The sequence below is a fragment of the Ixodes scapularis genome, unplaced genomic scaffold (genome assembly GCF_016920785.2).
Source record: "Ixodes scapularis isolate PalLabHiFi unplaced genomic scaffold, ASM1692078v2 PGA_scaffold3__209_contigs__length_174095766, whole genome shotgun sequence".
In the NCBI taxonomy this organism is placed as follows: Eukaryota; Metazoa; Arthropoda; class Arachnida; order Ixodida; family Ixodidae; genus Ixodes; species Ixodes scapularis.
The window spans coordinates 16,996,888-17,021,216 of record NW_024609868.1 but is presented as its reverse complement, the minus strand read 5'-3'; the positions used below and the strand labels follow the sequence as shown (position 1 = coordinate 17,021,216).

Genomic DNA, 24,329 nt, shown 5'->3' with positions numbered 1-24,329 from the left:
AAAAAGATTGTAACTTTTGTAGTTGTAAAATGCATATTTTCTGAAATTCTTTTTTTATAGTAACTGGCAACAGATATTCCAGTATGCATTCCACCAAAAGATATGTGGTTATCGACACCATTTCTCAACAATAGATCCATTGAGCAGATTCCATGTTCTGAGGGTATAGTATCTCATAAATTGGTTCACAGGGCTGAGACTTTGCATGCTCTCCATCTATATGCCTGCAAACATCAGATGCAAATATCACGTCGGTTGAGTAAGCGGTTCAGAAGTTGGCATTCCCAGGTACTGTCCCGGTTATAATAAAAATAAATAAAATGAAATTCCCTGTTCTGGTGAATTGGGTGTCTGCAATTTATGGGGACAAGCGCGAGAACTAAAAAATGCATAGATTGGCATCTTGATAATTACACACATATTCTCTGCCTGTTTTTAGGTGTAAAACGCTTGCAAAAGAAACTTTGCCCTACATTTTATGGTGTAATATTTGAAAATGAGCATGTTGGTAAATAGATAGAAATACTTGAAATTTTAAGTATTCATATTTTATGGTGCTTATTTGCAGGTTATTATTGCGATGTTACTATTGATACTTTTCAGGGCTGGGCAATTGATCGATTAAATTACCAATTAATCAAGTAATGCTTTAATTTCAATTAAGTCTTAACTGGTTAATCGGTAAACTTTTGAGGAACCAAAGGAAACTAAAAATTAAATGCTTTCACCACACAGACGTGGATGAGTACATCTCTATGAAGGGCAAACTTTAGCAGAAATTTTAATCCAAAGAAAACTTGGGGCGAGATTAGTAATTTTTGCAATGCCCTACGAGTGTCCGTTTAGTGCAGCAGAGTCTATTGTAAACAAAGGAGTTTGCTCTTGACATATAATATCAGCAAACCTCTTTGCCTCATGCAGCTGAAGTAATAATATGTGAGTGTATCTTTGAACTGTTTTCAACCACACATCGGCTTTGATTCATGATCAAAATTGTATATATTGACGGTTTACCATATAATTCAGCTAGAAAAAAATATGTAATTTTGGCTTTTTTTTTAAATTTTAATATTCTGCATAGGAATGAATGGAACCAATTAATCGATTAAAGGGCGGTGATTATTCGGGTTAAAATTCTTAATCTCCACCCAGCCCTCACATTTTTACAATTATTGAAACACAATCCTGTCTTTCTTTTCACTCCATGCATAGCGGCATCCAAGGATGTGATTGCTGTGCCAAACTGTGCCCTGCTACATCCTGCTACATTTCACTAAAATATGAGGAATTTGCAGCAAAGTTAATTTCACTTTATCAACACCGAAAGCTTGGAGTCCCGCAGCACTACGTGCTGACTTATTGCGACTAGCTCGTGAGAAGTTTTTAAACTTTCACATATCTCTTTGATTAACATACTTTTCGATTCTAAATTTGTGTTGAACACTGACGCTACTTTAATTTTCCTTAAAATTTCTTTTTGTTTGTGTCTATACACGAACTCAACTCTCCTACGTCACGCCGCGGTGGTGGCGCGTCGGGCGCACTTCCGGTTTGGGGTGGTGGGCAAAAGTCGCCGTGCGAGACATGCAATCCTGTGTTCTTTTGGAAGAAACCAGACAAAAAACCTGCCTTCTCGTCAAAATGCTGCGACGGGGGCTGTACCAAGAGTCTGGAAAGGTTTGAAGATCAGTTTTCACGTGTTTCTGCCCCCTCCGTTCGTCCGAGAACGTGGATAGTAGCCGTGAAAAGGGCAAACCAGACGCTGTCGAACTACGACTGCCTGTGCAGACAACACTTTGTGGTCGCCAGATGCATTTGCTTTGTTCCAACATGAACGAGAGAAAACCGGCAAGTTGTCCGGACCACCCAAGGGTTCAGTGCGTCTTCAAATACACACGGCCGCCTGATCGTTCGAACTTTCGTCTGCTCTTTCAAACTTGTCTGCTTTTTGTCGTCTGCTCGTTCAAACAAAAGCGGCCCATAGACCAAACTTTGACCCGGTAATTGCGATAAGAACTAAGTGCAGGCATCAAAACATTTTTGAAGGTTGGTTGGGGTAAGTAGGCTAAGTGTAAACAGATACAAGACGATGTTGATCATTATCAGTGGCTATCACCGACTTGTAATGCCCGATTATACTTGCGGTTTTCAGTATCGACGTGCACCATCTCAGCTACGGTCCATGCTTTTTCAGCCCGAGCGACGTCGCGACTGAAAATAGCGGGCAGAATCTCATCGTGGGAGTCAGGCTTTAGCGCCCATTCTGTGGCATCCACGTGAAATGAATCGCCGCACGTCACATTATTAACGCAAAGTTTTGCCTCGTTAGTTTTACTGAAGCCGCTCAAGTAGTCAGACATTGTTAGGAGGACGAAGAATCAACGATTCCAACGCTAAAAAGAGCATGGGGACTCCCACCGACGCCGACAACAACGCAATTCAATGGTTTGTTTATGGGCGACGGCGGGCTTCTTGCCCACCATCCACCGCGCATGCGCGGCGCCGGTGGCGTCCACTAGGGGCGCTCCGGTTTGTTTGTAAACATGAGTTGGTGTATATGGGTGGGTTAGTTAGCTCTGTTGAGTGGACTTCTTATCACGCACAGGTGCAGTGCAGAAAAGCGACACTCGCTGAATGAACATTGCAATCTTTGTAGCCTAGCAGCCACATGAGTAGGGAAATGCAAACTTCTAGAGCGAGGTGTTGCATGTGCTTGTCACGCCCAATACCCGACAGAAACTTTGGTGTCCAATCTCATAGGAAACATATAAAAAAAAGAATATTTTTTTTTTGCACTTGCTCAAAAACAATATACACTGTAAAACACTAAATTTTCGCGAAGACCTAAGTTTCGCGAATCGCCTACAATTCGCGAAAAATACGTCCCGCGAACAATTCGGGCAATATGTAAACGCTATGGAAGCTACACTTGATTTGCGAAAATTAGAACCCGCGAATAATTTGAAATTTTCAACTTTGACCCGATTCGCGAAAATTTAAGCCTGCAAAAATTAAGTCGTTTACATTATATATATTCTTTTTTTGCAAGTGGAGTTTGGCACGCATACCTAGTTGGGCAAGGTCATTCTGATGACTTCGATAACGTTACCCAATACTCCGCCAACGCTTTGTGCATTGTATCGTTATGGGGTATCGTTATTGGAGGTATTGGAACGATTTAATAAGACTAATAACTCATAAATTTACCTCGCACTCCAAAAATTTTCGCTAGTCACCCTAACCATTGCCAATTAACAAAATGCAGAAAGATAAAGTAAAAATCTAGAACATATCAGTTGATATGGCACCGTACAAGCTGCCATTGCTCTGTACCATGCTCCTGCACCCATACTTTTGGCAGCCTACATTTTGCACCATCGAATCGGTTCTTCTTTGCAAGCCTTGGCGAGAACAAATTTGACAATGCCAAATGTATGCTGCAGAAGGTATCGGCACATGAACGTTTTTTTTTTTTGCCGTAAAACGAAACAACGCATCGCCTAACGTTCACGGTCCGAACCAGAGGTTTCAGCCCTAACTGCACTAACCGTTTCTGACTTTTTCAATGGGAAAATGGCGGTCGGCAGAGCTCCAATGAGAGGTTCCATTACGCTTGTTTGGTCAAAACGTTTCAGATCGAGTGACCGTGATTGTACAGTCCACTGCAATATGAAAGACCCACTGAGAGTGCGTGGCCGAGGCGGTGGCTGACGGGGGGACTGGGAGTGCTCCAGGCAATTCCATTCTGCTTCGAGGGAAGGACACTAACTTGGAGCTCGGATAAAGCGCAACGCACTTACCGGTTTGTGCTGAGCCCTGAGCGAGCGTCCTCCCCTCGAAGCAGAATGGAATTCTGCTTCGAGGGGAGGACGCAGCGCCCCTGCCAGCCACTGCCTCGGCCACGTGCTCCCAGTGGGTCTTTCATAATGCAGGGGACTGTACGTAAAAAGAGATGGATGGACGAATGTTAGCGGCTGTACCCTTTGTATTGGGTGGTAGCTTGCGCCACCTAGCCTAGACTATCTTTATACCTTCTCCCCTTCAATTTCCTTCCCTCTGTATTTCTGCAACCATCACCATCACCCGGCCGGTGGAAATCGACCACCACCAGGCTGACCTGAGGTAGGACTTGAAGTGAACTGCGCTATGAAGGGTTGCCAATAAATGATCGACACTAGAACTGGGGAGTCGAAGGGGTATTCCTTTGGTGTAGAGAGAGAAAAAATGGTTGTTTTTGGAGGTAGAAGGCCTAGAAAAATGCGCGCATCGAGCGCCTTTCGGATATCTCTGAGTGCTCTAAATCCACCAAGGGGATTTCCCAACTTTGAATTACGCGCCAATATCGCGCCGCTCGCCGGCTATCCGGCGTCGTACGGCACGGCCGTTCAAAAAGCGATCGGAGAGAGCGCGAAAGCGAAACCGTTGGCTAGTTAGCGGCTTGGGCTTGGCTAGCTCAACCAGCATGGCTTGGCCAACTCACTGATCTCTATGTCTATTGGGCCAACTTGTCTCGCTTGGCCAAGCATAGCCAACATGGTAGCCAAGGAGAGCAGGATTGCGCTTGGCGCTTGAGTCGGTTGGATCGCTTGTGCTGTTTGTGCTCTGCTGAGTTACCATAATATCATAATATCCTTTACAAATGGGGATGAACTGACCGCAGAATATGGGTGAAAAGCCGAAGGACAACTCCGCTGTGATGTTAACCGACACGAAGAGCCCGGCCGGCAAAATGGAAAAGAGAAAGTTGCGCAGGCGAAAAAAGAAGCTTTTCAACGGCATTCGAGAACAGGTAATTACGCATATCTTAATGGTTATGTCGTTACCGTTATCGGATCATCGCTTTGTAATCCTGATGTGCCATTGAGAAATGTCACTTTTGTGGTACTAGGAGAAACTGCTTGCGATCTCATCCTCGCACCCTTACGTACTCTCCGGACCGATCCTCGTAACTTGCGCCCTACCTTTCGCTTTGTAGATGGAATTCTACTTCAGCGACGCAAACCTTCGCAAGGACAGATTCATGGGCGAACTGGTGCAAGAAAATGAAGAAGGCTGTAAGTATAAGATTATCCACCAAAGTCCGCGTAGGAGCCAGTGGCGAGTTTACTGATTTAATTCGGGTTTCTTCTTCAGATGTGGATCTGGAGGTCTTCCTCACGTTTCACAAGATCCAAGGCTTCACCAATGACGCTAAGGTGATCGCGACAGCGCTAGAGTCGTCGGAAATTCTCAAGGTGATTTGTCATTCTCATTACCAGTGTTTCACATGCAGCACCATCGAGCAACAGGAATGCGTAAAAAGGTTTCGAGAAAAAACGAACATGCAGTTTTACAACTAGGGAAGGTCTCATCCACAGGGTTTTGCGATTGTAGAACCCCAAGGGGAATAAGCCACAAAAGTCGCCGACATAACGTGGCAGGCTGGCATTTTGCTGGCCATTTAAATTACTTATTTCAGTTTACTGCTTAAGATACCAGAGAAAATTCACTGGCACTAACAGCATTGCTGGACATTCTAAAGATGGAGCACTCAAGATGCACGTTAATTGCTAGAACTTTGTCAATAAGGTAATATGCCTTATTAGTTAGCTAGCTGACATCTGCCATCACTGGAAAATGTTTCCTACAGGATGTAAGTGCTGTTGTTGAGGTTGTTTCCGTTATAATTCAATCTAACTTCTCAGGTTTTATCCTGTTGTTGTGGGACCAGTAAATTGTGCTTGGGACCGAAATTGCAGCTTGGATTTCCATACGAACGATCTGTGCGGCTCACTCGCATTTTCTATTTTCAAAAAAGGTGCTGCTTGGTGCATTGTTGTCGTTTCAGCTGAACGAGGAAAAGACGAGAGTAAAACGCGTCACTAAGCTTGAATACAAGCACGACGTGGATGACTGCACCCTGTACGTCGAGCGGATTCCGCTGAATGCCGATCACAACTGGCTGAAAACTGCCTTCAGCAAGCATGGGCAGGTGCTGTACGTGAGCTTGCCACGTTACCGGCACAATGGCAAGATCAAGGGATTTGCCTTCGTGGAGTTCTCGTCCCCCGAAGAAGTCGACAAAGTCTGCCAGGTATCCATACACACTTGCATGATTAAACTGTGCCCACAAATTTTTGAGCATCGAACAAATCACTATTGTGAATAGTTTTAAAGGGGTACTGGATCGAAACTTAATAGATACCTCTCACGTTCAAAAATAAGTTAAAAATTATCAGCTCTATCTGCTAATGACAATTGCACGCTTGTTTATACGGATGGCTGTATTTTTCGTTTTAAATTTTTCGAGCACTCAAAATTGGCCATCGTAGAGCACGGTGCGTCTCGGAATATCCGTTGCTCCCGTGACTTGCTCTTAACGTCATCGGCCTCTCTAGGGCCAAGCGTACTGTAGTTGTGAGTGTTGACACTTGGTGGCGTCAATGCGTTACTACTTCACTCATTCAGAGTGCTCAAGGGCTGCAAAATATCACCGGGAGATAGTGGAGCCGGCGGAGTTGTGCGCGCTGCCACAACACGTAGTGCATCGTCTGCTCCGCGACTTGGCCAATATAGAGACATCTGCAACGTCTGTTTCAGCAGCGAGCTCAGCGAGGCAGCGACATCGTCACGAGGGGGCTACGATACCTCCATTATATCGTACAAGGCAAGATGCTGGTAGATTTCCTACCTCATACTGTCTAAGGTGATGGCAGGATAATGTGTGACAATAGTAGGACAAGGCAATTGCTACTTGCTTGATTTACCACTGACTGATCACAATGACCAGACTCTGTGAGGGCACTAACTTCACGGATAAATAAATATTGTTTTGACGGTGCCATACCAGTTGGCATCCTTCATTTATTAAAACGAGCAGGGAAGCAGGCAGAGTCTAGTGGGGCAGCACGGCGGTGGCATCGCTCTAGTATTTCATGCGGCGTATCACATCGATAGTGGTTTGACTGCAGTATTGTCATGCCACCACAAAGAAACATATACTCAACAATGATTTTGCAACGTTCACTAAACGAACAAAGGGAAATCATCGGCACAGAGGAAGCTTGCGCTAGTCTCAATGGGAAGCGATTTTTCAAGCGAAGGCACTGAGCACAGGGAAAGTAACTGTACAATTCTCACATCGTCACTCAAAAACGATCACGAACAAACGCTCTCATCAACACGATTTTGCAATGCAAATTTTCTTGGAGGCGAACACTAAACGAATAAAGATACGCGATTGGCATTGCTTTTGCTGGTCTCGTCCAACGAGGCTCATGCGGTCGTCCAAGCGGGGCGGCACGTCGATGGCAAGAAGATCGCTGAATTTTCAGATCATCGCGCAGAAACTACCGTGCACAAAAGCGGATACCGGCACAGCTCTGCTACGTAAACCTGGGTCGCCTTGAGATGCCGGAGTCCCTCGGCCAGTATGATGTTGACGGCAGCGCTCGCCATCAGCTCCATGTTGAAAAAATAGTTTATCAACCCCCGGTGTCAGTGATGTCAAAGAATGAGTGGCAGCAATTGGCTAGCGGAGTGAATCCAAGGTGGCCAACCTTGCTTTGGCTTTCTTCACCAAACCTTCGGCATTACGTTCTGGCCTAGGTAATTCATACTTGTGAGCGTAGTTCCCATTAGTGGCGCTGCCGTTGCAGTCCAATGCCGTCACAACATTCTGTAGAAGCTTCATACCCAACAACCAGGTGGTTTCTGGTAATCGTCTAACTCGGTTTAAAATATGTTCTTACTTTTTCCAATAAATTATTGATGTTTTTGAAGTTCTACTGCTACATACGTCATGTTGGAGGAAAGAAATAAGCTCAAGAATTTGGTTTCCTTACCCCTTTAAAGGGATACTGAATCAAAACCATGCTTCGAAATAAGTGGAACGTTATCAACTCAATCTGATAATGACAGTTGCACGCTTGTATTTTGAATTGATGGCTATATTTTTCGTTTTAAAGTATCGATTCCAGCAAGAGCTCGGAGATCAGCCATTGAAGAGTGTGATGCATCATGGGAGCTGGGCCAACTGACGTTGCAGGCGTCGTGTCACTTGGTCCAGCACGGGCAAAGCTGCTTGGGGGCTGTTGTGGCCAGAAGCTCTGCCACTCGGCGTCGTCAGCACATTACAACCTGGCTGTTTTTGTTTGCCCCTCCCTGCTCCTTGCAAGTGTTGAACAAGCCAGGAGAAATGGCAAATCTGGTTCGACGGGGCTCGCACGCACGCAGTTTGGCATCGTATTTCTGCGGAGCGGCGCTGCTTTTAAGTGTATACTGACGTAACGACGTTCGGTTTATTTTCTTTTAAATAATGTTTTGGTGTCTTTTCAAGTATTTTTGGTGTCTCCGTGGTGTGGCCAGAACGTGGTTGACATTTAGACAATAAAATAGGCGCTAGAATTTCATTGCAGTATCCCTTTCAAATGTGGAATCGAGGCCCTGAAGCTCGGAACCTGATTAAATTTGGAGTAATGTCACTTTACACATTTTTCTTATCGGGCAAGCTTTCTTCACTTGGGAAAAATGTGCATCGGTATCTGGACTGCAAGAAGTTAGTTGGCCTTGAATTGGCATCTAGTGTCTGCACTGCAAGAAGTTAGTTGGCCTTGAATTGGCATCTAGTGTCTGCATTGCAGAAAAGTAATATGGTGTTCTCTTAGAGTTCCAATGGTTTGGATTTAGAAATTTGAGGTACAGAGTAACACTCCTTTTATTCTGCCATTGCTTCCCAAACAGTTGCCAGCCACATACCGTATACATCTTACTTTTTGCGAGGACCTAAATTTTGCTACAACTTAAAAATATTGTAAAAAATTGGTCTTGCAAATGTATCACCCCACTCTAATGAACAACAAATAGCCTATTACCCAAAATCGCAACATTTTTGTATGCGCAAAATATTTCCGAAACCCCCACTTTCTGAAATTGGCAGAATATTGAGCCTGTGTAAATACTCCTTTACAGTACCACTAATTGGCTACTAAGCATGGAACACTACAGGTAATTTGCCCAGTGCACTATGACCACTAATTCTAAGGTGCATCGCATAGTCCCCTGAACAGCGGGTTACCCGTAATGCCGTTGGCCCTGAAGGTATTGAAATAGATATATAAATCGCCTAGAAAAGCTAGATTTGTTGATAACGCAACTGATGCTCAAATTGATTGTGTTTCATTCCTTCAATTCTTTTCAGCATTTTGGCTACCAAAGTACAAAGAAAGAAGGGGAAGATGAAAGTGCTCCAATCAAAGACTGTGCAAGTGAAAGCCAGCAAGACGTAGAGCAAGAAGAAGGTTTGTTGCTGACTTGTGCATTGGTCAACTTGCCTGTTGTTGTACTGACTCGACAGAATAAGTTCCCTTTTAAGCTAAAGCAAGCAGGTTTCTACAGATTAAAAAGCGGATGTTGGTCACAGTGTAATGTTTTTAGTTTAATGATTGAGTGCATACAAAATTAAATGTGAATTAAATTGTAGGACAAAAAATAGAAAAATAAGAAAAGAAATGGCTATTTGGACAGAGCTGAGTATCAGCTGTAACATTGCTGGCCTTTTAAAAATATATATAAAATATAATTGCTTCAAAATATTGTTGAAACTCTTAAAAAGACATTTTATAAATAAGGTTTCAGGATTTCAGTCCATTTTTGGTGAAATTTGGAGGAATTTTCCTGTGGATATCATTTTTTTATTGTAAACTTGGCTATTATCCGAGATTCTTTCTGTCAAATTCTGAAATCTCCAAGTCGAGCGCACCAATGGCCACAGGAAGCCATATTTTATTGTGAGCAATCTTTATAGATAATCTGTCGGATATAACTTCCACTGTTATTGCGAGGAGCCATATCCAATGGTGTAGTGTTGTTTAAACTCAAGAACAGAGCAGTGGCTAACACAGTCGCATGCGTATGTCACGGTCCAGGAATACAGCAGCGTTTCCCCTATTGTCCCAAACAGATGGAAATTTTCGAATTCGGCTTGATCAGAAAACTTGGACTCCTGTTCCTATCAAAGCTCCTAGTTTTGACAGAAACACACATTTTTACAGAGTCCTGTTTGTGTCCCAAAATAAGGACTGTTTTCTGAAACTCTGTAAACCATAGCTGTCATTGAACAAATCACACCCAAGTGAAATGTCTCTGGCAAATTTCTTCTCAGGCACATTTGTGGGCCCCTGTGACTTTTATCATAAAGATCCGAGGTGACACCGCCACATTGTTTGGGCGGTTTGGTGTGGGATGACAGTGTTCCAGATTGTTAGGAGTCGTTTTTCATTTGCTACCCAGTGCCCGCAAAGAAGAGAAAACTAGACAAGGGCGACGCTCCCAAGTCCGAGCCTCGGCCCGCGGAGGCAGAGGCACCGGAAGAGAAGTCCACGACTGAGGCGGAGAGCTCGGACGTCGAAGAGAACAAGGAAGCCGCAGCAAGTGTACAATCCACCAAGAAAAAGAAGCGCAAGCGTAAGAAAAAGCCTCGACAGTCGGAAGCGAAGGAAAAACAAACCCTTCTGGTCATGCCAAAGTAAGTACCCGTTTGTAATGCGTGGGACGTCAAAGCAACTCAAAGGATTGAGGAAGCACGGTTGATTGGCTGGGGAAGCACATTAGGACAATGTGACCACACAACCCCTGCACTCCAGCTAAAAACCGAGAAGTTACAAATTTGTTAATACAGAATGCTTCATATGGCTGGCTCCTGTAGATGAGCGTCACATGAGCACTGCGTCAGTGCTCGGCTAGAGCTTGTGTCCTTGCCGACGGAACACAGGTCCCGGCCGAACGCTGGGACTTGCACTGACCTCCGGTAGGCAACAAAGAAAGTCCGACACCATCACCCTTTTATCTGGGGGACATTGAATGCACATATGAGAGAGCGTGCAGGAGACAAGAAGGGAAAAGAACCAACACACACCTTGGAGGACACGAGACAGGGTCAAAGTTTGGACATGCGACCGCAAGGGCTTTGCGTTCCACTCCTGCGGGTGGCAGGGCTTTTTTTCAGAGATCGATGTTTGCGCCGTTCAGCCGTAAAGCCTGTACAAAGTTCCTCTCTGCAACATATCCACAAGCAGGGCCGTACCCAGAAAAAAATTTCGGGGGGGGGGGGGGGGGGGGGTTTCGGGGACAACGGCGGCCATTTTGAAAATGTCTATTGTCTTATTTTCGCCTATGAATCATGTGCATCGGTGGCATATAATGGAGAGTTATAGCAAACCGGAGAACCGGTCCCGGTTTGGTACCCGGTAGCCGACCGGCGCCACTGTGCGTGCGCAGAGGTGGAGATTAAAATCGGCTGGCTGCAAGTGCACCGACCAGGGTCGTACACAGAAAAAAATTCCGGGGGGGGGTCAGAACCCCCTAACCCCCCCCCTGGTTACGGCCCTGTCCACAAGGCAACAAACAATAAATTTCGTGTCACCACCGCCTTTGCCGCGGTAGTGTGGGAAAGGGGCAAACATTTTGTCTCTGGTCTCCACATAATCGTGCATTTTTATGCCTTACCCTTGTAAACGGTGCAGCTGTTAGGTTTCCTTTGTGAGCAGCGATTTGAGAGCTTCAAAACTTTTATGCTTTCGTCAGGGCCGAATGGAAACGACTGCGCAACAAGTACCTGGCGCTGCAGAAGGCCACCATGGCGCAGATAAAGCGCTCACTGCTGCCCAGCCACTCTGCCGTCGCATACTCTCCAAGGCAGTGCCACTCTCCCGGAGGCAGGAGCCCTGGTGCATTAACGGTCCCCAGAGAGGCGCCAGAGCGAGGCGGGGAAGCAATGGACGCGGAAGCGCCACCGCAGACTGCTCCGGCCACCCTGGAGTTTCGGCCGGGCGTCATCGTGAAGCTCTCTACCGAGAAGCCCGTTTCTAATGCCACGGAGTTCAAGGTGAGACGCCCGCCGTCCCACAAGGCGTGCCGCCGTTTTGCTCGTTGCGATGCGGCATGGACTGGAAGGTGCCGTTTGGTAGCCAAGGCTTGCTTTTGGATGGGAGACACAATCGTAGATCACTAACTAATCCACCTCCCTCTGAGACAATTTCGAGGGGGCAGGGAAGCGACCATTTTTTTTTTCTATGTATCCCCACCAAAAGGTTTGGTTCATTGCTGCCCGTTTTTCAGCAGGAAGCGACAGATCTCTTTCAGACTCCTCTCACATTTTTTCGCTCAGTCTTTCGTTGTCTGCGTTTCCAAAGCCTATTAGAATGCATCTCAAAGTACGACGTGGACCAGGGTGCCCCAGTGTTTTTGTTCTCAAGGTGGTGCCGCTCTTTTGTAGCTTGTGATGTCGACAGCACGCGATCGCGGAAAACATACAAAGAAAGGGCGTGAACCAAATGCCGCCGTAACACTGGTCTAGGTTCTCGAACCGACAGGCTCTCTTTCACGTGCTCCAGACCAAAGAAGACGAAGGGTCACAAAACAACATAAAATGGTTCGATGCCCCCGCCTTGAGACATGTACATGCATTAAAGCTTCAGTCACAACGCTCGTACATTGTACCAAACACACAGTGTTGCTGCAGACATTATGACAAAATTACCTGTGGACACGCCTCAGGCACATTCGGAGCATGTTCGCTTCACACATGCTTCGAACATGTTTGCAGACAGTATTCATGTGACCAATGTGACGGGACCGTTCTACGAAGAAAGGCACCTCGGACAGTGTCTTCTGCAGACCGTCTTTTGTATGACGTACTCGCAGTGTGACCGCGGCTCTAGGCGCACCGACGTGGGCCCCCAAAGCAGCCCGACCGATGGCTGGATCTTTGTCTACTTTTCCAGAACAACATCCGCCATTTGGCCAACGTGGCCTACGTGGACGTCATGGAGGGGGACAGCGTGGCCTACGTGCGCTGCGCCGACGCAGAGAGTGCGCAGAAGTTTGTCAGCACCGAAAAGGAGTCTTTCTGCGGATCGCTGTCTTTGCTGGGAGGTCGGCCCTCATTGCCACTTATTTTTCGTTGGGAAATGCAAATGTGCAAGCCCTATTAGGGCCCTAGGAGTCATTGTAGTAGTCCTCACTCCTCACAATGTGCTAGTCCTTACTTGCCAAACAAGAAAGAAAAAGAGTAATTTACGGATGTCGAAGGATCTAATCTAGCTTTCTTGATCTAAGTGGCCATGCATGTTTTCTTTTTAATTATTTCTGGATATTTGAGAACTTTTTTCCACCACCAGGTCTTTTTGGACTTCAGGCAGCTTGTGGCAGACTTCTAATGGATAGACAATTTTTCCGTGTTCTTTTGGAAATAAACTTGGATGTTTTCGGAATGGGCATTGGATTGGGATATTACGGTGGACAGTTCTCAGTTGCAAATGTTTAAAGGAAGATTATTCCTATCCTAAAGCAGACCGTAGAAACCAATTTTTGCGTCACATCCTTCAATCCTTAATCAGCCGATTCTGACTGTTGCAGGAGAAGAAGAAAAGGCTTACTGGGAAAAAATCAACCAAGACAGGGAGACACGGCGGAGCCAGAAAACAAGACAAAAGAAGAGGGGTGTGGAGAAGGCGAGTTTAGTGCTAGAGCACCAATAAGAATATAGCAAGTGTTTCATCGTTTGTGCCTTTGCATGAGGGAGATTCTGAAATCATATTTCAAAGTTTAATTTTACGATTGAAACGTGTAACAAGGTGTCCCAGACAATGCTGACGGAGTTCTGTGGTGCCGAAAACGATTAGCAGCCGACAAGCCAACACAAAATTTGTCAACTAACTGGTGCAGATTGTGGAAATTAATGGGTAGGGAGTTCACTGTTTAACAAGCGACCTCACTCAACCCTTCCGCGAGACATCCCCCATAATATGTAACTTCATTAATACATAATCAAATTGTGATTACATGTGTGGATTTTAGGGATGTGTTAAATGAATCAAGGGCTTCAGCAGATTACGTGCAACATAATAACATGTGAGGACTACCGTTAAATAGGTTTTAACTCAGCCTCATGAATTATTGTAGATCACAGTGAATCTCTCGTAATGTCTCTCGGTTCTTGTTATTTGCAGGTGATTGCAAAAGCCCAGAAGCTCATGGAAAAGAAAAACCAACATTTGCGTTTCGACGACCTGTGACCGTGGGTTTGGCGTCACCCGGCCGTGCTTCCAGTGTAAATTTTTGTGCATTTCTGTAACTAAGTACACATATTCTGAGACCTCTGCTCCAAGTTGCTCAGTTTCATTCTAGGGTACGAAACCACCATCAACCACAAACTCTCATGTCTCGAGCGTTGGCTCATCGAATGTCCCGATGGCTGGACATGGTTTAACGCAGCTCTCGCTGAAATAAATCGTTCATCCTCTGAAGAGGTTACAATGGCGGGCACCGAACTGAGGCCCCAGAATTAACACTTTCCATCACATTAGTAGTTCTGCCACCCTTTCCATTCAAAAAAAAAAAAAAATGTTCTTGTTTTATTGAGTGTTGCAGTGTACATGGCTAAGCTGATAAGCTCCTTGTTTTCTAGGTTATGGCTAACAGTCGCGAAAGAATAATGCATACAGTCTAAGCTCATTACAACAGACATTTGGATATAACAGACCCATTTGTGAAGTTTGGTTGGTTCCCCTCTATGTACCATTGACTCAACTTCATATCTGCATAAAGCATACTCCTTTTACAACAGACCAAAATCTGGTCAAAATCAAGGTCTGTTATGACGAGCTTAGGCTATCTCAAGCTACTGGCTAGTTTTTTTTTTGGAACGTACTGATAACTCCAGCAAAGCTAATGGCATCCATCGAGTGACTTCGGCGAGATGATGTGAACGTAGGCAGTTTGTTTCTGCCTGTAGAATAAATTCACAGCGCCTACCATTTAGAACATAAAGCTACGAGAAGGTTGGTAAAGGTTTTGAAAGAGCTGCCAATAATGTGTGCCAAATAATCCATTCTTTCAAAACAATAATTCATTTTCCCTCTCTTTCATTACCTATTGCAGACTTAACAGATCAAGTAAATATTTTCTTCGTAGCTCTACTCCAGCAATCCATTACTTGCCAAATGAAATTGGTTACTAAACCCCACTTCTAAGGAAAATTTCAGCTTGATAAGTTAGTTTCCTATTTCCCTTAACTTGATTGCACAAGTAATGTTTCGGACCATTTCCTATACACTTTTCTCGGCGACTGAAATCTGAGAGGTTCCCATTAATGAACAATGTTTATGGTGTTGCCACAATAACCACACTTGCTTGCATAGTACAGTCTAATCTCAATTAATTCAAACTCGAGAGGGACCGAAAATTTGTTTGAAAGCAGCAAAGTTTGAATTACCGGGAGTTTCCTTCCATAGAGACTCATAGGATGAGACCTGCATGTTAGTTTGAATTAACGAGATTCGACTAATAGACGCTAGCCTGCAGCTTCATAGATCAATCAATTTTGAATGCAAATCCAAATTGGTATGCAAGTTATGTAGACCATATGCCACCTTCATATGTAGACTGAAAGTTGTATCTGAGCTTTACCAGCCTCGAAATAACTGTTTCATAATTACCTGTACTACAGTCAAATCTGTTTATATCAAATTCGCAAAAAAAAAAAAAAAAAAAAAAGTCTACCAGTTTGATATAGCGAGTAAATCGATATAAATGTTTTGATGAATTTGACTCAAAAATCCACTTTCTGCCGACATATTACACAATGCTGCATTTCCTTCATTGCATCCGCGATAATGATATTTTTCTACACTTTCGACGGACTCCGAAATGCTGAGACCGGCGCCTTCTATATTTGCGCATTAGCGCCGAACTATGCCCAGAGCACGGAGCATGTCCGGACAGGAGCACCTTCTCCTGCAGAGCGCCGTTTTACTCTGCAAGTTGGCTTTCCCCTAAGGCAGGCGGGTGCGTTGGGGGAAAGTGAGCTAGCAGAGCAAGCTGGCTTTCCCCCAATGCGGCCGCACGTGTTAGGGAAAGCCAGCTTGCAAAGCAAAACGGCGCTCTTGGCAGTTTGATATATCGGTAGCGGCTGCTATTTTTGTTCGATGTAACCATAGTTTTTGCTATATATTACCACTGTAACATTACTGTGCACAAAAGTTGTTTGATATAAGGGAGAATTCGATCTAAACGGGTTCGATATAGTCATGTTTAACTGTAATACCATTTCCCCCATTAGCCTAAAGATACATTTTTTTTTTTTTTTTTGCAAAAGATGACTTTTTTGCCAGTGCTGCTACAGAAATATACGTAAGGAAAAAAAAATTTGAGTGAAGTTAAGGGGTATCTAAGATTTGTGATGTGTGGCACAAGCTACCATTTATTGCAGCCAATACCATAGATTGGTCCATCCATCCGCTACAAAATGTCAAAAGATTGGCCTCGCCGGCATTTTGCAAGGAAGCAGATATAGAAACTGACACTGTCAAAAGTTCTTTTATACTATATAAAAACGCGTGACACAGGCAGGGTTTTATACAATGGCAGTGGCTCTGGTAGAATGCACAATCAGGACCTGAAAGAACGGCCTCCGCGGCCCCTGAATCCTCCTCCACCTCCTCTCCCGAATCCCCCTCCACTGCCCCCAAAGCCACCCCCTCCTCTTCCTCCACCTCCCCTGCCTCCAAAGCCACCCCCTCCCCCTCTTCCTCCAAAGCCACCCCTGCCGCCACGGAAGCCTCCTCCACCACCTCTTCCAAATCCGCCTCTGCCACCTGTTGGAGAGACAAGAATGGATCAGACCTCTAAAGATAGAAGGCACATCTCTCTCGATGTTGGCAACCTATTACAGATCTTAGTATGGTTATAAATGAACTTTGAGAATACAAGATAAATATATTCCCAAAGCTCTAGTACATCATCTGCTCGGGCTAAATGTACAGTTAAACATGCTGATGCCAATGGAGCCGTCCGAGCAGTGAAGCCTATGCTCTGTTTCAGGAGGATGGGGCCTATGGCCCCCGTAAGCCAATAGACCTCTCTGGAAATATGTGGTGTCCCCAGCATCTACTTTACGGATTGTGACTTTCAGATGTATCGCACGTGAAATTATATAAGCAAAGATGAAGTTGACATTGGTGTGAACAGTTTTTGACTTCAGAATGCAGAGAAGGTGGAAGGAAAGCAAAACAGAGTATGTAATAACTTTCTTTTCCGTTCGCTTAATTTTTTTTATGTACTGTGAGCTCCTAACGATAAGGAAGAATGAATGAAAACGTCACCAGGATACATAAAGCGTTCGAGCCGGCACGAGCGTACATCCGAACAGCCCCACCATTCCCCTCTTTGCAAGGTCTGCTGGGATTTTGAGGAATATTCGAACAGTAAACTGTCGCACGACGCGTTTTGACACCGACTGGCTTATTGGGGTCGGAGCTTTCACCTTTGCCTAGTTCTGCTGAAACAGAATGTAGCATACAAGGTACATTTTATTGTATTTGGTGCCTGGAAATTCAATAATAATCTGTTTTCAACTGCAGCAACACCGACATCATCAGCTCAGTCAGCTTCACTGGCATCCTTCTAGCTTGCTAGGTTGGACATGTGCCAGGACATGCGAAGCAGCATGCATTGGTCTCGTTCTAATGTCAACTCGATGCACAGGCTTTCGGGAAACCTAAACGAAGGATTGCAAGGTTCTTTACCCTGCCACCATCCAATGACTCAAACTACAGCACAACACAACAACTATTTGCCAGATTTTAATAGGATCATTAAAAAAATCTTGCCATAAGGCCCGCATAAAATGCCCTGCATAACCAGTCCCAAGCACAATTGCACTGGCTGGACCGACATGCAGACCAAAGATCAAGTTTTCTTTCTGCTTCCTGCGCCAACTTTGGTTACCCAATCTCCCAGGTCCATCTTCAAACTAGCTAGCTGACGCAGATGTTTTTGTCCACCACTGTCGTATCTGGTTGCAGGCAACAAGTAGAACCTCCAAATGCAAAGTAACTAGTTGGAGTCTTGTACCATCTCGGGCCACTACAGAAAAAGGTTCATTGGGGCTCGTACCTCTGCCTCCAGCTCCTCGCTTGCCAACCCGGTTTTGGTTTCCAGGAAGGAAACGCTGCAGTGGCATCAGCTTGTTTGGGTCAATGAAGAACTGCAAGCATTTGAGACGACGGTCAGCTTAGCTCGACGTCCAAACAGTGGACTGCTGCCATTGCAGAATAAGGTAAAACATCTTTGGGTGCACCTTAGCATGAAAGCTCCTTTGCACAGAAACACACCTAACTCTCTCCTGCTTTTTCTGCAGGCTACCAGACAATAGGCCTCTGTAGCTTTCAAGTTTTGAACGGTGCCCCTTGCGAGGGAAGCTGAATATCTTTAGGTCTCGTTTCGATTGAGTGTTCTTACCCTTCCTCACGTTGCTGAAAGGTGCTATGAAAGGAAGTGTGAACAAAACAGCCGAGAGGAATGCATTCTTGGCATTTCGATAAATGCCAAAGCCACAAACTGTACATTTTTTTTTTGTAACGCACATGAACAGACACTGACATGCTGGCATTTGAACTTGGCTCATACACGATTGAATGCTACAACGCTGCCTTTATGGTCGCACCTTGCAGATGCCGAAGCCAACATTACATGGTCGCGTCTTGTGGACGCACTCGCGCCCTCTGGCTGAGTGCAACAGGCCTATGGGACACCACATTACCTATATGTTCCACTTTGGATGGTTCATTGTAAAATATACTTCCACAACTAGCTAGAATAGAACTCCACAAGAAACCAGGCAAAACTTTTTCTGCTTATCATAAGAGTGCTCTGAAGACATGACAGCAAACAATCATCACGCAAAGCTCCATTTGTCCAAAAAGTTACACCTTAAAGGGAAACTGAAGCTGTTCCGTATTTAAGGAAAAATACTGAAATCGTCTTCATTTGGCCTCCAGGATCACGAATATCGAGATTATTTTTCGATTTGGTGCCTGGAGGCTGCAGAAAGTAATTTTCAAAGTACCACTGAAGCCCCTCCTTCCCGGCGCGTGACGTCATATTGGGAGTTTTCGGAATCTCCGCTGTCGCGCATCTTCAGCGCTGATCGAAGCTATGCACGTGCACTCTTGCTATTTTCAAAAAGGTCAGAAACGAGGCAAAGCCTGACAAGCTTGCAATTATGTGCTGCCCACGTGAGGGACACACGCTTGGCGGCCCAAAGATCCCAGTACGACGTCGCGACTGATCGGAGGTTTTTCGTGTTTTCTCACGTTTAGTTACATCTTCGGGGAAAACTAATGTGATATTCAGATTCATGTGATAAAAATACGCCAGATGTCACCTCTAACTCGTTTTTTTCAGGAAGTGTTTCAGCTTCCCTTTAATGGATTCTGCAGTATGTTGCAGCTGGAAGACATAGCCACACTGTTGTTTTTTTTGTTAGCCGAGCCAACACTTGCCTTCTGTTTTGAATTGAAGGAGCTGGCCTTGACATCCTCCTGAAGCTTGACAGACACATACTATGGCTTTTGTTAAGAAATGGCGTCAATCACGGACAGTAATACAATGTACACCAACAGCAGAAAAGGATACAAAGTCTTTGATGGGGCCGAAGATTTCGTCCACTTTGCCGATCTGCTGCTTGTTCTCCAAGTACAGCGGGGCATTGAAGAAAGGTACCCTCTCCTCTGTCACCTTGCACACCAGGTCATCTTGGCACGGGTGACTCAGGAAGGCAAACTCTGCAGTTGGTAACAAGCAGCAGGGATGAAAAAGGATACAGGCAAAAGATCATTGAATAAACTCAAAATATTAAAGGGAAACTTCCAAAGAAATTTAAAATATATCCGTCGTGTTCAAAAATAGGTTGAATATGATCCACAATGTCCGTAAATGACAATAGCATGTTTGTATTTTGAGCCTGGTGGCTGTATTTTTTGTTATAAACGGCCCGCTCTAGTAAGCGCTCGGAGAAGGCCCAGCCTAGAGCACGTGACATGACGCAATCATGACATAGGTCGTCTCGGGACGAGCAAAGCTACGGAGAGGCTGACGTCGAGGGGATGGCCTAGTTGTTCCAGCCACCGAAGCGGCTGCTTTTGTACAAATTTTGAGTGATGGGTTAATCTTTTATAATCTTGTAGGGGGACAATAGCTACTTCTGGAACACACAAAAGGGATTCTCGGGAAGAAGGGAGTTCCTCCTTCCCCTCTTCTCTCGTCGGAGGCGAGACACTCACCGTCACTAGCTGTCGAGGTTCCTAGACGGGCATTACAAACGAGGCGTTAGCGACACCCACCAGGTGCTCTTTGCTAGTCGTTTAATTTGTTTTAAAATTCATTTTCAAGACTTTTTTAAGAAGATATTGGTGTGTTCGATGTGATACTGCTCCTTTGAACACCATATAGACCATAAAATAAGCGCCGAAATTTTGTTGTAGTATTCCTTTAATACAGGTACTCACTGCTAATAGCAGTCATTTACAGATGGCAGAATTTGGTAGCCTAAAAGACACTGAATGGTTTTTTTTGGTACCCAGCTGATGTCTGCTCTAACCATAAGTGCTTAAGGTCTTGCAGCAGTAGCTGCTTGGACGAAGCTAACGGACGGCTGTTGTGCATAATTTTTGTTTTTAAATAAAAAATAGGGAAAGGTTTACTAAGGACTTATGTCTACATGTACAAAAAGAGGGCCCCAAACCCCAACGTCTTATATGCAGAAAGATGGGAATCGCTCGTGGCATGTCCAATGCTCCAACAAAAAATAGGTACTAAATCAGAAAAGTGTTCTAGTTTATCAATTAAATTATGTTTTCGTCCACAAGTAGAATTCATATACTGTAAAAAACTTAAAATTTTCACGAGGGCCCAATTTTTATGAATTCTGTGAATTGAAAAATACTGCAAAAAATTGATCTCTGTGCTTGCAAAATATTTCCGAAATCAACACTCCACAAAATTCAAGAAAATATTGAGCTCACGAAAATAAAGTCATTTACAGTAACGAAGAAAGAGTCACGTTAACTGCAAAGTATAAGAAGTTAACCGATCACTCAGTTACTAAAAGTAATAAGAGAGTAGAGAGAAAAGGAAATCTGTACTTGTTTTCACCTCGAGAATAGTAGTAAAAAAAAGTCCGGCTCCTCGCAAAGCATTACTAATTTCCTACCTTATGTGGAGAACTAAAATACTATATGTAGGTGTATTTTAGATTAGATATATGTTACCTTATCAAGACTTGTACATTTCAAACGCCAAAAGCATTGCTTTTTCTTCCGACAACAAAATCTTGCAAGAACTATTTTGTGCGGCGTACAAACGATGCACAAAACTTCCTTTTTCCTCGAGCTGAAAACAATCATAGTTGCCTAACCTTTAATGAGACTGTTGATCGTGTAGCAGTCGCAAAACATTAAGTCTTTACAAGGACACTGATGGACACATTGTGTCGAAGGTGTGACAGGGGAGTAGCTCCTATGCCTAATTGACTGCCAAAGGGCTTTGACATCATCGTCCTTTGACAAGCTCGCAGCAAGGCAATTTTCAAGATCTAAGAGGGGGAAAAGATCCTATAACGGCACATCAGGTGACGCCACATGCCACTGACGTTCACTCACACTCACACTGCCAAGCAACACGGAGTACGAGCTTTGGAGTCGTCACACTCGTCACAAACAGTCGCATGGCCAAGACTGGTCGGGACGGAAGCAAGTTACCTACCAACAACTTCCTCAGGAGGCCCCTGGTCGTAGTTGCTCCTGAAGCCTCCGCCGCCGCCACCGCGGCCCCTGCCACGACCTCCAAAGCCACCCCTGTCTCCTCCACGGCCACGACCACCAAATCCACCGCGATCTCCGCCACCTCTTCCCCTGAATCCTCCGCCACGGTCGCCGCCACCACCGCGGCCTCTGAAGCCTCCGCCCCCGCCTCCGTAGCCGCCGCCTCCGCCGTAGCCACCCCCACCGTAGCCACCTCTGCTCATCCCTCTGCAGAGAGGTGGCACAGTTTGACATGAAAATGGAAGACATTCTAGGTCCCACAATCAAAGTTGGGGCTAATGCCTCGGGTTTTGGAAAAGAACTGGGTTTTTCTACCAGATGCTTATGTGGAGGGTTTAGGAAAGCACCATTCCCGGTTCACCCCTAAGCCGACAGTGCGGTGGAAGCTACGGGCTCGTTGGACCAGTAGTACGCCTATCTTTCACCATGTGATCACACTCATAACTAAAAGGAACAAAAAGGTTAATGGATGAAGGGGAGGTGGCTAATTGGTACAGCGAGCACATAGCATCCACCACACTGTTAACTGAGGGGTGAACTGAGCACAGTGCATTTTATTCACGCTAGTAAAAATATTTAGTGAACTTGTTTGGTGCCCAGTCTTGCATATTGGAGAGAAGTTCATTCAGCTATTTGTGAGCAACACCCAAAGGGCTGAACACCTCACTTCATGCATGTAAAAGCAGCACACTTCAAGGCTAGTATACAGAACTGATCACATGAAAACAAAGAGGCAGAAAATCGAACATAAAGGTTTCTCATGGCATAAAAAGTTCGTTAATTTTGACCTAAATATGAACCTTTTCAAAGTTTATTTATATATATATATATATAATTGTTCTATTCCAAACTGAGCATACACATGCATGCAAGAAATGGTGTTCAGTCCTTGAAACAAACATTTCGCATAAGCCCGGCAAAGACATCATATGGGACCTGTGCAACTTTTGAAACGTCACGATCACTAAACCCTACTTCAATCACATCGGCCGATGCTACGAATGGTTGTATTGCGAGCTCGGTTTATGCGTGTGGTTCTTCAACACTCTTAAAGAATTAATTGCTGTGTTATCCTATTTCGTACGCTGATATGCCGATCAAAGCGTTTTCGAAACTTTTGCATGCTGAAGCTGGTTCCAAGATATTTTGTCACCGATAGGTACTACACCGCACCGGCAGATCCTACTGCGCGATCCACACCGACACACAATGTAACAAATCTGGAATTGTCGCATAGTGAGCTTCAATTCCCAAGACACTAAATACATACCTTGTATGTTAGATGAACAGTAGCTAAATATTCCTATTTACGAGGAAACAGCGCGGCTAACACGTGCCAAAACAAGAGGGAGGTGCCCAACGTTGCCAGATGGACTTATTTCCGTCGCCTTGTTTAGCCGTTTGCTGGCGCTAAACCGGTTAAACCGCTAAATTGTCTAAACGCCAGGGGAACAAAAAGCTTCGACAGTTTTCACTGTTGCAGTACCCGACGTAGGACTACACAACGTTACACAGACATGCACCTAAAATGTGATACACTTTCGGTTTAGGCATTGCATAAACCAGGGTGTAAGATAGACAGGTGGGGAAACGAGAGCGAAATGAGCGACCGGATCAGGGTGTAAGATAGACAGGTGGTGAAACGAGAGCCAAGTGAGCGACCAGATTGTGTCCCCCTCGGTTTTCTCTTTTTCTGTGGCGCCATCTATGTGGAGCACCGCGAACTCTCACTCCAGCTGGGCGAACGCTGGCGACCGGTTAAACTGACGGAGAAAGTTTCTCGTGTATTTTCAATGGAGGACTGTCGTGCTCTCAGTTTATTTTGCGCACTCTCCCATAGAGTTCCATGCAAATTCGATTCTAATTTTTTTCTTCTCGCCGCAGCGCCATCTGTCGCAAATCGGGGGTACCCGCAAGCCTCCCGCAAGCAGACGAGTACACAATCCGGTCACGGCGCTGCGGTAGGTTTCTATGGGCCGTTTCCCCACCTGTCTATCTTACACCCTGGACCGGATTGTGTCCCCCAGAGCCGTATATGTAGAGAGTTTGGCCATTCGTTGGGAAGTATAGGAGACAAATGAAGCGGCGCCATTGGCCGAAAGTGGGCTGGGCGTGTTCCAGGGCGTCTTCAGAAATTCGAATGTGACCAACCAGAAGCCGGAAATAATACCCTGGCGGTGGTCGCAAGAAACAAACCTGATAACTGCATTGGAGTAACTCTCGATGGCTGAAAATATGGTACACGTGATGTTTCAATCACACTCATCTGAAATGATGGTGGAAGAGTGCGACTAGCGGAAAGATCGACATAATCCTTACGCCAAACGCCGAGCGCCGGGAATCTGCCGTCAGAGCGGTCACACTCTGTCCGCGCAAAACAGAGTTGAGCGGCGCATTCGTTTCTTACATCTTTCTGCATGATCATGATGAAACAACACATGCACCCTATTTTTAACCAGAAAGAGTTACTACACTTCACTCTTACGCACTTAGTAAAACCATATACGAACATAGACCTTCGATGATCGATCGGCTCAGAATTGTTTCTCGCTACCACCGCTAGGGGATTCTTTTCGGCTTCTGGTTGGTCAAGAGAGCATGCCAAGCCCTCTTTCCGAGTCTGCCGCACACCCTGGCTCTGCCCGCGCCTCCCATTGACCAAACTCTCTACATATACGGCTCTGGTGT

General features: G+C 45.1%; 2 protein-coding genes across 2 annotated transcripts; one reads left to right on the top strand and one right to left on the bottom strand.

Annotated features, from left to right (window-relative positions):
• The first annotated feature begins 4,502 nt into the window (after window positions 1-4,502).
• Window positions 4,503-14,141, top strand: LOC115324960 (la-related protein 7). Its single transcript, XM_040222927.3, has 10 exons — window positions 4,503-4,789; window positions 4,976-5,054; window positions 5,134-5,234; window positions 5,828-6,073; window positions 9,179-9,278; window positions 10,270-10,504; window positions 11,563-11,863; window positions 12,762-12,912; window positions 13,396-13,490; window positions 13,989-14,141. Exons 1-10 carry the CDS (start codon window positions 4,664-4,666, stop codon window positions 14,052-14,054), a joined length of 1,500 nt encoding a protein of 499 aa, XP_040078861.2. The 5' UTR covers window positions 4,503-4,663; the 3' UTR covers window positions 14,055-14,141.
• Window positions 14,142-16,337: 2,196 nt separating this feature from the next.
• On the bottom strand, window positions 16,338-23,273 carry LOC8050965 (H/ACA ribonucleoprotein complex subunit 1). The gene is made up of 6 exons (XM_029980311.3): window positions 22,912-23,273; window positions 21,583-21,848; window positions 19,456-19,604; window positions 19,323-19,382; window positions 17,935-18,025; window positions 16,338-16,634 (listed from the first exon to the last, which is right to left on the bottom strand). The coding sequence occupies exons 2-6, from the start codon at window positions 21,842-21,844 to the stop codon at window positions 16,429-16,431; spliced, it is 768 nt and encodes a 255-aa protein (XP_029836171.2). The 5' UTR covers window positions 21,845-21,848; window positions 22,912-23,273; the 3' UTR covers window positions 16,338-16,428.
• Between the last annotated feature and the right edge of the window lie 1,056 nt (window positions 23,274-24,329).

Coding starts and splice junctions, on each gene's coding strand:
- LOC115324960 (XM_040222927.3), top strand. CDS start 4,664: ATGGGTGAAAAGCCGAAGGACAACTCCGCTGTGATGTTAACCGACACG. Junction 5,055..5,133: donor GCAAGAAAATGAAGAAGGCT/GTAAGTATAAGA, acceptor TTTCTTCTTCAG/ATGTGGATCTGGAGGTCTTC. Junction 9,279..10,269: donor AGACGTAGAGCAAGAAGAAG/GTTTGTTGCTGA, acceptor TTTGCTACCCAG/TGCCCGCAAAGAAGAGAAAA.
- LOC8050965 (XM_029980311.3), bottom strand. CDS start 21,844: ATGAGCAGAGGTGGCTACGGTGGGGGTGGCTACGGCGGAGGCGGCGGC. Junction 19,605..21,582: donor GCCTCCTGAGGAAGTTGTTG/GTAGGTAACTTG, acceptor TACCAACTGCAG/AGTTTGCCTTCCTGAGTCAC. Junction 18,026..19,322: donor CCTTCAATTCAAAACAGAAG/GCAAGTGTTGGC, acceptor AAATGCTTGCAG/TTCTTCATTGACCCAAACAA.